The 13165-nt window shown below is 34.7% G+C and overlaps 1 protein-coding gene across 1 annotated transcript in view; it reads right to left on the bottom strand.

Annotated features, from left to right (window-relative positions):
- Positions 1 to 12798, bottom strand: part of F13B (coagulation factor XIII B chain) — a 34545-nt gene extending 21747 nt beyond the window's left edge. Inside the window, 3 exon segments of the mRNA XM_020971735.2 lie at positions 942 to 1127; positions 8658 to 8858; positions 12677 to 12798. Of these exon segments, the coding sequence (XP_020827394.1) occupies positions 942 to 1127; positions 8658 to 8858; positions 12677 to 12740 (451 nt within the window). The 5' untranslated portion in view covers positions 12741 to 12798.
- Between the last annotated feature and the right edge of the window lie 367 nt (positions 12799 to 13165).

Below are 13165 nucleotides of genomic sequence, written 5' to 3'. Positions count from 1 at the left end.
ATGTTTGGAAAGGTTAGGGGCTATCAAGCATTCACACATAAATGTAAATTGCTGCCCTCCTAATCTCTAAAGGTATAGGATAGTAAGATTGAGATGTTAAATGGACCATAGAGTCCAAGGTCAGCTCCCACATTTTACGTAGATCATACAAGTAGTAAGGAGAAAAGCCAGGATTCAAACCTAGATTATAACTTCAAGTTCATTGTTTTTTCTACTATATCATGCTGTCAGAGAAACAGAGAGATTCAAATATTTACCCAACGGGGTAGCTAGGTGGCGCAGTGGATACAGCGCCGGCCTTGACACTACTAGACTTACCCTGGCAAGTCACTTAACCCCAATTGCCTAAAAGAGAAAAGAAAGGAAAAAAGAAGAAAGAAGGAAAGAAAGAAAGAAAGAAAGAAAAGAAAGAAAGAAAGAAAGAAAGAAAGAAAGAAAGAAAGAAAGTTAATCCCAATTGCCTAAAAAGAAAAAAAAAAGAAAAAAGAGAGAAGCAGACAGAGTATATTGGGGGCAGCTATGTGGTACACTGGCTAGAACTCAGAGCTCTGGCCTTGGAGTCAGGAGGACGTGAGTTCAAATCCAGTCTCAGACACAAGACATTTACTAGCTGTGTGACCCTACGCAAGTCACTTAACCCCAATTGCCTCACCAAAAAAAAAAAAGCAAAAAAAAATTTTACCCAATGTCAAAAACTTAAATGATCCCAAAAGTTATAATTCTTTAATCTCTATGTTTTCAACTGAACACCTGCCTCTTCAACAAGTTTTCATAATATGCTTTATATAGCTATAGTCTCAGGGGAAGAGTATACAGCAACTTTGAGCACACACACACACACACACACACACACACACACACACACACACACACCCTTCTAAAAAAAAGTACCAACAAAGGTACTTATCTAGAAATATTGGCAGCAATTCAGAGATGCATACCAAGTTCCTTGTTACAGCTTGGTTGAGAAGACCATCCCTTGGCAAGACATTGTAGTACTTCTTCATCCTTTCCTCCAGTAGTTTTATATCCTGAAGCACATGTGTAATGGAGAGTTTCTTGAATTTTGTATAACATCTTCTGGTCAGAAAAGAAGCCATTATGCAAGACTGGTTTGTTACATTTTTCTGTAGTTAAAAAAAAATTCTACCTCAGTTTTAATAATGCAATTAAGCTCTTTTGCACTTAAATGACAAATTTAAAGAAGTGGAGGAATGTTACACTGAATTTGAATTTCATCCTTTATGCTTCTTAGGTTTAAATTAAACTTTGAAAAATTCTACATTGTAAGAAATTAAAATATCTTTTCTAGGCAAAGGAGAAAAAAAGTAACCTATTGAACGCTTTTCAAAACCAATTGGACATGCGAAAATATTTTTAATTTGGAAATTTTGCATTTCCTGTCTCTATATTTACAAATCCCACTTCCTTCTGCCATGTCCCTGGAGATAAGTAAAGCATCTGCCTTTAGCAAATATAAATAAGCTTTGTAAAATATTGTCCCAAGATATCAGTGTCAGAAAGAAGTATATCCTAGCCCCCTCCCAAAAAAAATCTCCTCCACAAAGAATGAACCAGAACAAATTCTGATTGAGAAATCTAAGAAAAAGTCATAATGAGTGATTTTTCCAGCCCAGGTCAGATTAGGGAGACAGATACAGAGGTTGGTAGATGCTGAGGACAGGCTCTGACCAGGTGAAGCATTTCAGTGGCCAAAGACTTGAAGGAGAGCCAAGACTAGGCACCAGGGCAAGAAAAACTAAGGCAGGAAGAGATGAGGGGGGAGAGCAGAGAAGGATCACTAAAATAGTGCAGGTGCAGAACAGGTGCCTTCTGGCAGCCCTGTCATCTACTGCTCAGTTCTGAATTGAACTGGGGTAGGGGGGAGGGCAAAGGGAACCTGCATATACAGTGCTGAGGGGATTAGTTGCAGTATGTGATCCTGGCTGTGAACTGAGCAAAGAACAAGTTCAGAAGGAAAAAGTGGTTGCATGGTTCTGATCCCAGGAATGGAGAAGTGACTGAATTCTAGCCTGCAGCCCAAGCTGAAGCCTACAGTGGAATAACTAGGGCAAGAGTCTCAGAATAAAGGGCAGTCTGCAGGGCAGAGCCAAGATGGTGCCGAGAAACCAGGAAGTTGTCTGAGCTCTCCCCAGTTTCTCTCAGAAATAACATTAAATCAAACCTCTAAAACAATTCTGGAGTGACAGAACTCACAAAAAGAGGAAGTGAAACAATTTTCCAGCTCAAGATAACTTATAAAGACTTCAGAAAGGGTCTGTCTTGCTTGGGTAAAAGGAGAGCATAGCCCAGTGCAGGTGGTGCTGGGGCAAGCCAGGGGGAGGCTCTCAGCCACAGCACAGATCAGCACCCGAGAGGCTCAGCAGTCCAGAAAAGGAAATGATAAATGCTGGAGAAGATGTGGGAAAATTAGGACACTAACACATTGTTGGTGGAGTTGTGAACTGATTCAACTATTCTGGAGAACAATTTGGAACTATGCTCAAAAGGCAATCAAACTGCGCATACCCTTCAATCCCGCAATACCATCACTACGTCTGTATCTCAAAGAGGTCATAAAAAAGAGGAAAGGACCCACATGCACAAAAATATTCAGAGCAGCTCTTTTTGTGGTGGCAAAAATTAGAAATTGAGAGGATGCCCATCAACTGGGGAATGGCGAAACAAGCTGCGGTATAGCAATGTAATGCAATACTATTGTGCTGTAAGAAATGATGAGCAGGCAGATTTCAGAAAAACCTAGAAAAACTTACTTGAACTGATGGTGAGCAGAACCAGGAGAATATTGTACTAACAGCAACATTGTGCTAGGATCAGCTTTGATAGACTTAGCTTTTCTCAGCAATACAATAATCTAAGATAATTCCAAAAGAGTCATGATGGAAAATGCTATCCACAGCCAGAGAAAGAACTATGCAGTCTGAATTTTCTTTCTTTTTTTTTCTTGTGGTTTTCCCTTTTTGTTCTGATTCTTCTTTCATGACATGATTAATTTGGAAACATGTTTAAAATGATTGTACATGTATAGCCTATATGTCTTGGGGAGAGGGAAGGTGAGAGAGGGAGGGAGAAAAAAATTGAAACTCAAAATTTTTAAAAGTGAATGTTGAAAACTATCTTTACATGTAATAGAAAAAAATAAAATACTATTAAGTGGAAATTAAAAAAAAGAAGTATACAGAGATCAGCATTAGCATAAAGTCTAAAGTTAAGAAGTAGTCTGGAAAAACAAGAAAACACAAAAAGAATTTCACCATAAAGATGTGACAGGAAAGCTGTAGACACACACTCAGAAGAAGAGAATAACATAAAAACACCTACAAGCAAAATTTCAAAGGAAAATGTAACTTGGATACAAGTCCAACCAGAATTCTCAGAATAGTAAAAGCAAGACTTTTTAAAAGAGTTTTATAATGATTTAAAAAACTTAGTGAGGGCAGTAAAGGAAACAATGGAAAAAGAATCCAGAACTAGGCAGCTTTACCCATGAAAATAACTCCCTGAAAATTAGTATCAACCAAATAGAAGCTAATGACTCTGTGAGACTTCAAAAAATATTAAAAACAAGTTTAAAAGACAGAACAAAAAGGAAATATGAAGTATCGCATAGCAAAAGCACACCTGGAAAACAAGATCAAGGAGAGATAATTTAAGAATCACCAGAAGGAGTAGCAAGGTGGCATAGTGGTTAGAGAATCAGCCTTGGAGTCAGGAGGACCTGAGTCAAATCCAGTCTCAAACACTTACTAGCTGTGTGATCTTGGGCAAGTCACTTAATCCTAATTGCTTCAAAAGAAGAAGAAGAATCACTGAATTATCTGAAAGCCATGACCCAAAAAGGAGTCTGAATATCATATTTCAAAAAAAACCTTCCCAGATCTCAGAAGACCAGAGGGAAAAGTAGAAATTAAATCATCCACTGGTCACATCCCAAAAGAAACCCATAAATGAAAGCTTTAAGAAAAATTACAGCCAAAATCCAGTTTCCACACCAAAGAAAAATACTGCAAAAAGCCAGAAAGAAAGAATTTAAGTACCAAGGAGCCACAATCAGGGTCATGAATGACTTAGCAACCACTGCTATAAAAGAGCAGAAAGTTTGAAATATGATTCCAGAAGGCAAAAGACCTAAGCTTACAGCCAAAAATATCTTAACCAACAAAACAGCATAATCTTATGAGGGATAGGGAGTTGGAATTCTAATGAAAAAGAATATGTCTAAGCCTACTTAACTTTAAAAAAAAGGTCAAATTTGGGTAGAAATCTTGACATTGAAACAAGATTCAAGAGAAACATTAAAATGGTAATCATAAGTGAGCAAACATGAGGGACTTAACAAGGTTATTACTTCACATTCTTATATGGGAAGATGGTACATGTATCCCCTCAGAGTTATCATTATCAGCAGTCACAGAGGGAGCCTAATTAGAGAGAAGACCAAAGACTGATAATGTTTTGATGATCATAAAAAGAATGGAAAGGTAGTGGAAGAAGAATACACTGGGAGGGTGGTAAAGGGAGAAATGGGGAAAGTTATTTCACATAAATGAGGTATGCAAGTAGAAGTGTACATAAGAAGGAAGTTGTAGGGAATGAAGATAAAATTTGAACCTCTCTGGCAAAGAATTGGAAATTGAGGGGATACCCATCAGTTGGGGAATGGCTGAACAAGTTGTGGCATATGAATGTAATGGAATACTATTGTGCTATAAGAAATGAGCAGGCAGACTTCAGAAAAACCTGGGAAGACCTGAATGAACTGATGTTGAGTGAAGTGAGCAGACCCAGGAGAACATTGTACACAGTATCAGCCACAATGTATAATGACTAACTTTGATAGACTTATCTCATGGCAATACAAAGATCCAAGACAACTTCAAAGGACTCATGATGGAAAATGCTGTCCACACCCAGAAAAAGAAGTATGGATTCTGAATGCAGATCAAAGCATATTATTTGCTTTCTCCCTTTTTAAAAATTTTTTTTGGTTTCTTCTTTCTCATGGTTTCTCTCATTGGTTCTAATTCTTCTTTACAACATAACTAATGTGAAAATAGGTTCAATGTGAATGTATATATAGAGCCTGTATCACATTGCACATCTTGGAGTGAGGGGAGGAAAGAGATGGGGAGAAAATTTGGAACTCAAAATCTTATGGAAGTGAATGTTGAAAACTAAAAATAAATTAATTAATTAAAAAAAATTGATCTTCCCTCTCATCTAACTGGTCAAAGGAGTGAAGAATACATATATAGATGCACATAACTGCGTTCAGAAATACATTTCAGTCAACACAGATAAAGAAGCAAAAAGTATTAAGGGAAAGGGGGAGGGGTGAAGTAAAAGGGATGGTAGATTAAAGAATGGATTAGTCAGAACAACTTAAACTCTTAAAGAGAGAGCAGGAAATAAAGAAAAGGAACAACATAAGAGAATGAGATGGAGGGTAACACACAATTAACAATCACAAATGTGAATGTGAATTGGATATACTCATCCATAAAATAGAAGAGAATAGCAGAATGGACTATAAATCAGAATCTAACTATGTATTTTATAAGAAACACACTTGCAACAGAAATATACATAGAATTAAGATAAGAGACTAGAACAGAATCTATTATGCTTCAGCTGAAGAAAAAAAAATCAGTACTAACAAATATGACCTCAGCAAAGCAACAGCAAAAATAAACCTAATTAAAAGAGAAAAACGGGGAAGCTATATTTTCCTGAAAGGTACCATAGATAATAAATTAACATCAATACTAAACACTTATGCAACAAATGGCATAGCATCTAAATTCTTAAAGGAAAAATTAAAATAGTTACAAGAAGAAATAGACTGTAAAACTATAATAGAGTACTTTAATTTATCCCTCTCAGTCTTAGGTGAATCTTAACCCTCCAAAATAAATAAATAAATGAAGGAACTGAATAGAACTTAAAAAAAAATAGATATGATAGCCATCTGGAGAATACCAAATGGGAATAGAAAGGAATATATCTATGTCTAAACTGTGTACTGCACGTTCACAAAAATTTACTATGTATTGTGGCATAAAAAACTTCACAGACAAATGCAGAAAAGTAGAACTACTAAATGTATTTTTTTACCAATCACAATACAACAAAAAATTATATTCAATAAAGACCCTTTGAAGCAAAGATTAAAAGCTAGTTAGAAACTAAATAACTTAATCCTAAAGAACAGGTATGTGAAAGAACAAATCATAGAAACAATCAATAATTTCATTAAAGATGATGGAAACAAAAAAAAACATGCTTAAACATTTGGGATGCAAAGAAAATAGTGTTTAGGGGTAAATTTATATCTCTAAACATTTTTATTAATAGACTAAAGAAAAAGCAAATCAATGAATTGGCCATGCAACTAAAAAAAACCTAGAAAACCATCAAATTAAAATTCCACAATTAAACACTTAATGAATACTGATGAAAGTTTTTAAATAAAATATTAGCAGGGAGAATACAGCAACGTAGAAGAAAGATGAGAGACGCTAGACCAGGTTGGATTTATATCAGGAATGCAGAGCTGGTTCAATATTAGCAAAACTATAAACATAATCAAGAAAATTAATAGTAGAAACAACAAAAATCATACAATTTCATAAATCAATGAAGAAAAAAGCTTTTGACAAAATGCAATACTCATTCTTGTTTTTTTTTAAAAAAGAAACACTGGAAAGCATAAGAACAAATGGAGCTTTCCTTAAAATGATAAGTAGTTATTTATCTCAAACCAAGAGTTAGCACTACCTGTAGTGGAGATAGGCCAGAGACTTTTTAAAAGGAGTAAAGCAAGGATGTCCATTAGCACCATTACTACTCAATATAGTTCTAAAAATTTAGTTATAACACTTAGACAAGAAAAGGAAATTGAAGGAATAAATATAGGGCAAAGAGGAAACAAAATCATTTTTTTGCAGACAACATGATAGTTAACCTAAGGGACCCTAGAGAGTAAACTAAAAAAAAAAAACTAATTAAAGCTGTAAGTTCAGCAAAGTTGCAAGATAAACCAAAAGAAATTATAGGGGCAGCTAGGTGGCAGAATGGATAGAGCTCCAGCCTTGGAGTCAGGAGGACCTGAGTTCAAATTTGACTGCAGACATTGACACTTAGTAGTTATGTGACCCTGGGCAAGTCACTTAACCCTAATTGCCTCACCAAAAAAAAGAAAAGAAAAGAAAAAAAAAGAAATCATCATTTCTATCTATTACCAAACATAATACAAGAAGATATAGAAAGATATATTCAATTTAAAATAACTACAGAAAGCATAAAATACTTGGGAGTCTTAACTTCTAAAGCACAATCAGTAACTATATGAACACACAAAATACTTTTTAGCCACCTAATGTAAATAACTGGAGAAATATTACTTGCCAATGGGTAGGTTAAGCCAATATAGTAAATATAATATCACCTTTTCATTTACTTATTCAGTTCCATACATATCAAACTACCAAAGGTTTATTTTATAGAGCTGAAAAAAATGATACCAAAATGCATTTGGAGGAACAAAAAGCCAAGTATATCAAGGGAATTAACGAAAAAAAGAGTGGGAAGGAAGGGTCCTCATAGGACAAGATTTCAGACTATACCAGAAAGACATAATCATCCAAAAGAAACTTTAGTTTTCACTGGGTAAAAAATAGCAAGGTTGAACAGTGGAATAAGTTAGGCACACAGTATACAGAAACAAGTGAGCTCAGTAATGTAGTATTTGATAAATCCAAAGACCCCAGTCACTGGGGTATGAACTCATTATTTGATCAAAACTGCTGGGAAAACTGGAAATCCATCTTATAAAAACTAGGTATAAACCAGCATCCCACATCTACCAAGATAAGCTCCAAATGGATACATGATTTAGACATCAAAAGTGAGATCACAAACAAATTAAAGTTACATGAAAGAAATCACTTGTCAGATCAATAGATAGGGGAAAAGTTCATGACCAAAAAAGAGGTTCACAAGAGTTAAAGTGAACAGTTTTCACCAAATAAAATTTTAAAGGTTTTTTTAAATGCATCTAAAATTAGAAGAGAACAACCAAATGCAGAGAGGGAAATCTTTGTCACAAATTTCTCTAATAAATATCTCAATTTTGAAAGATACAGAGAACTGACTCAAATTAATGAGATTAAGAGCCATTCTCCAATTGATAAATTGTCAAGGGATATAAATAGGTAGTTTTTGGAGGAAGACAACTAAACCATCAATAATCAGGATATGTTTTGTGACAAGTCCTCAGACTTGCTTTATGACCATTGGTTATTTTCTAGAGAGGAAACCCTGGTATGGAAACTCTTTCCACCAATACAGAGTTCAACTCCTACAACTCATCTTTGACTTACTAGATAAATGCTAGAGAGTTGCTTCAGAGCACCTAGGGAGCAAATGGTATACTCATTGTCACACAGGTATAAGTGATAGAGGAAATATTTGAAGGTATCTCTTCCTAATTCTAAGCCCAGCATTCTATTCCCTATGTTGCATGTGTTTTTTTTTTAAATTAAGCAGTTCACAAGGTTTTATTTTGTACCTGACATGTTCAAATTAATTGCATTCACTATCAAAGACACTTCATTGGGAAATGTAAGTGGACTTACTGAAACACTCTGGCTCTAGGGACCATCCTTCTGATGTACATGTAGTTATATCTTCTTGTTTCCCAGTCTTGGTTGTATATCCAGCCAAGCAAGAAAATGAAAGCTTTTTGTTTAGGTCCATTGGAAAATAATGATTTTTAAAAATATAGTAATATGGAGCAATCCTTCCATGTTCAATATCAGGCATATCACAGGATACATCTTTAAAAAAAAGTGGAGGGTGGGGAGAGATATTTTATTTTTATACTGTTGAAAGTTTTTTTATTAGATTTTATTTTTGATCAGCAAAAATGCACCTTTCTTCTTCCAATTCCACCCCATCCCCACCCTCTGCCCAATTGAGAATGAAAGAAAAACAAAAGTCCTTTACAAACATTTGCAACAACCAAAACAAATTTCAACATTGGTCATGACTAAATAAAACTATATGCATAAATGTATATATGTGTATGTACATACATGTGTGTGTGTGTGTATCAATCTATACTGAGTCCTTCACCTATCAGGAGAAGGGTAACACATTTCATCATCTATCCTCTAGAACTGTAATTGGTTATCACACTGATTCAAGTTCTTTCAAGTCTTTCAAAGCTGTTTCTATATTTCTTTGACCATTCTTTTCCTTTGCCCCCAATCCCATTATAAGTCTCTTCCCCTCTTTTTCCATTCTTCCCTTCAGATCATTAAGATATAACAGAACCATTCTCAGACTTTCTGTCTAATTAAACTTTCTCTATTACTCCAGATGATGTTAGGGTTCAGAGTAGATACATGTATATGTCTCCATATTAGAATGTAAGCAGTTGTCCTTATTTAGTACCTTATTGTTCATTTGTGTTTATCATTTTATATTTCTCATAACTCCTGTGTTTGAATTTCAAAGTTTCTATGAAGCTCTACTCTTTTCATCAGGAATGCTTGCAATTCCTCTATTTCATTAAAGATCTATTTTTTCCTCTGTAGGATTATACTAACAGCAGCTAGATGACACAGTGGATAGAGCACTGGGCTTGGAATCAGGAAGACATCTTCATGGCACTTACTGACTGTGACCTTGGGAAAGTCACATAACCCTGTTTGCCTCAGTTTCCTCATCTGTAAAATGAGCTGGAAAAGGGAATGGCAAACCTCTACAGTATCCTTGCCAAGAAAACTCCAAAATGGGGTCACAAAGAGTCAGATACAACTAAAAGTGAATGAACAAATAAACACATACACAAAAAAGGATTAGGAGAAGTTTCATTGGTAAGTTGTCATAAGCTATGAGCCTATGTCCTTTGCCTTTCTGGAAAATTACATTCTAAGCTGTCTGCTAAATTGTGTGTGATCCTGACATGGCTTCTCAGTTCTTGAATTCTTTCTTTATGGCTACTTGAGGTATTTTTGATTTGGCTACAAGTTCTAGATTTTACCTATAATGTTTCTTGGCATTTTCATTTTGGGGTTTCTTTCAGGAAATGACTGGTGGATTCTTCTTATTTCTACTTTGCCTTCTGGTTCTAAGACATGTGGACAGTTTTCTTTTAAGAGTTCTTGAAACATTATGTCTAGGTTTTTTTTTATGTTATTGCATTCAAGTAGTCAAATAGTTTTTTTTTATTTTTTCCTTGATCTATCCTCCAGTTCAGTTGTTTTGCTGTGAGATACCTTCCATTTTCTTCTATTTTTTCAGTCTCTTAACTTTGTTTTGATATTTCTTATTTTCTCATAAAGTCATTGGCTTCTATTTGAGCCATTCTAATTTTTAGAGAATTTTCACTTGGGCATGAGAAAAGCTTGTCTTTGGCCTGGGATTCCTACCCTGGTTATTCCCTGAAGGCTTTAGACTGGTCTGAAACTGAGACCCCACTCTGCTCCTGGGATCTAAACCACACTACTGCTACAAGATTATGAATCTCCTTGCACAATACCCTTCACCACTCTTTACTCGTGAATACCCTCACCCCTTCACCCCTGAGGGCAGATCTCTTCTCATTCTGGCCTATATCTATGACTCAGGACTGGGTAGTGAGTGAAAAAGCTGCCAGTTGGCATACATTCCAGTACCCAATACAAGACAGTCCCCATATGGATCTAGGACCTCCTCTTGTCCTATTGCCTACCCTCTCTTCACTGGTGTGCTCTGCAGGTTCCTGACACATCCGCTCCACAGTGTCCACAGACCTCTCTGTCTGATTCCCTGTGCTGACTTAAATTAGAAAAATGATTGTCTGTGAATTTTCTGGAATTTCCCCTATCAGGATTTGGTCTGTTGCATTTTCTAAATCATTTGGAGGATTTCAGAAGGAGAGGTATGGGAGAGCTGAAACTTTGGGAAAATCTTAGTGATGTAAAAAAAAAATCCAAAAGATAATAAAAATTTGTTTAAAATAAAAAAATAAGAACCCCAAATATGCCACCCCCCAAAAAAAATCCCAAATAAACAAATAAAGAAGTACTGCAAATACAGGAAAACAGCTAGGAAAAAAATTAGGTTTAGATCAATATATTACACCATATTTCACAACAAATTGCAAATGAATAATTGACCTAAATATTTAAAGATTTTGTCATAAAAAAATTAGAAGGGAAGGAGATTATATGTCTTTCACAGCTCTGTGTAGGGGTAAATTTTTAATTTTATTTTATTCATTTTAAATTTTCAATATTCACTTTTATAAGATTATGAGTTCCAAATTTTTCCCCCTCTTCCCTTTATCCCTTCCCAAGACAACATGCAATCTGATATAGGCTATAATTGTAGAATCATATTAAATATATTTCCGCATTAGTCATATTGTAAAAGAAGAATCAGAAAAAGGCTGAATTTTTTTTTAACAAAACAAGAAGGGATAGAAGCAATTACAGAGAATAAAACAGATAATTTTGATTACATGAAATTGAAAAACTTTAGCATGAACAAAGAACATTAGTTGACTGGGAAAAAACCCTTTGTATCAAATATCTCTGAGAAGAATTTTATATCCAAGATGTGTAAACAACTAATACAAAAATATAAGACCACAAGTTACTCCCCTATAGATAAGGGATTTAAGTCTATCTTGATCATAATGAATGTTTTGGGGATATATTGCTGTGGTCCTTTCTTGCCAGTATTTTATTTAAAAATTTTAACCAATATTCATTAATAATATTTATCTATAGTTTTTTCTGTCTTTTCTCTACCTTCCCTGTTTTATATATTAGGACTATATTTGTCTTATAAGCAAGAGTTTGGTAGAATTTGTTTTCTCAATTTCTTAGAGAATTTTGTCTCTGTAGAAAAAAAATGCCTCAGGAGACTAGAAATGAAAGTTCCTAAGAGAAATTGGCACTCAGAAGGGTTTGGGGTGATTGTAAACCCAGGAATAAGATGGTGAGACTAATAATAAAGAAAATCATCATGGGGAAGTTAAGTGATAGAATTAGACTGCATGAATTGGTACACAGGGAAAAAAAGGGGGGTGGGGGGAAGAAAGGGCAAGATACATAAAACTAATAATATAGAAATTGGTTCCAAGAGGTAGCTCCAGTACTTACTAATTGTGTTATCTTAGTCAAGTCACTTGAACCTTAATAGCATGTTTCTTCTTTTGTAAAATGAGGATAATAATACCAGCAATACCATCTTCTTGGGTTGTTATGAGGCTAGGTGAGTTTAAAATTTCTACTCTTCTGAACTTTTTTGTAATATAAATCTGGTGTGTTATATCACACTAGAATACAAAGTGAAAATACTGAAATCTCTAAAATGACATTTGGAAACAAGAATAGATTCAACTTCATATAATATTGTCAACTATTTCAGTGTCTGATCTTTTTATTTTTCCTGATTTTGAATAGATTTTTTAAATGAGGTCATCTTTTGTAAAGAAAAATTACCTTTTTCATCTAAGGAAAAATCTATGTTAAATAGGAAGGAAAATAATATTTACAGAAAACACAATGACATTTTTCAGAAGGCAAAAGGACAATAAGAGCACATAAACATATAGATTAGATGATACTTTAGATTTATATTTAAAAGGGTATAATTTTACCTTCTGCAAAGACTTCTCCTGAAAAAAACAGTATCATGGTAAAAGCCAATCCTTTTAGCCTCATCTTCAATGGTTTAATAAAGCCATGCGCTATGCTGAAAGTACCATGAAGTTTTCCTTAGTGAATACATGTAGCATTTCTCTGGAAAAAAGTTAATCATTTACAAAGGTTGTCTATTATCTCCTTTTAAACACAGGTTACATATTTCATTTAAATCATTTAACAATTAACTTTGGCAGCCTTCAAAAGAGGGAAAAAATAACATCCTAAATTTAAGTAAAAACTAAGTCCAAAGAGTAAAGTCCACTCGTGCCACCAATTTCTCTTACCATTATTAAGCAATTTGGTATTTGGGCAAAGGACTAGTGACCTCTATAAAAATGTTTCTGAGAAAGTCTGGATAGTTGACTTTTTCTTCAGGCCTATTATTGGAGAGGGGGAGGTCTTACAGATGTAAAAAGGTTTGAGTTGGAGAGCAGAAAGAATGT

This window comes from Phascolarctos cinereus, unplaced genomic scaffold (assembly GCF_003287225.1).
Source record: "Phascolarctos cinereus isolate Bilbo 61053 unplaced genomic scaffold, phaCin_HiC Scaffold_5;HRSCAF=322, whole genome shotgun sequence".
Lineage (NCBI taxonomy): Eukaryota > Metazoa > Chordata > Mammalia > Diprotodontia > Phascolarctidae > Phascolarctos > Phascolarctos cinereus.
This window is presented reverse-complemented; position numbering and strand designations above follow the sequence as displayed.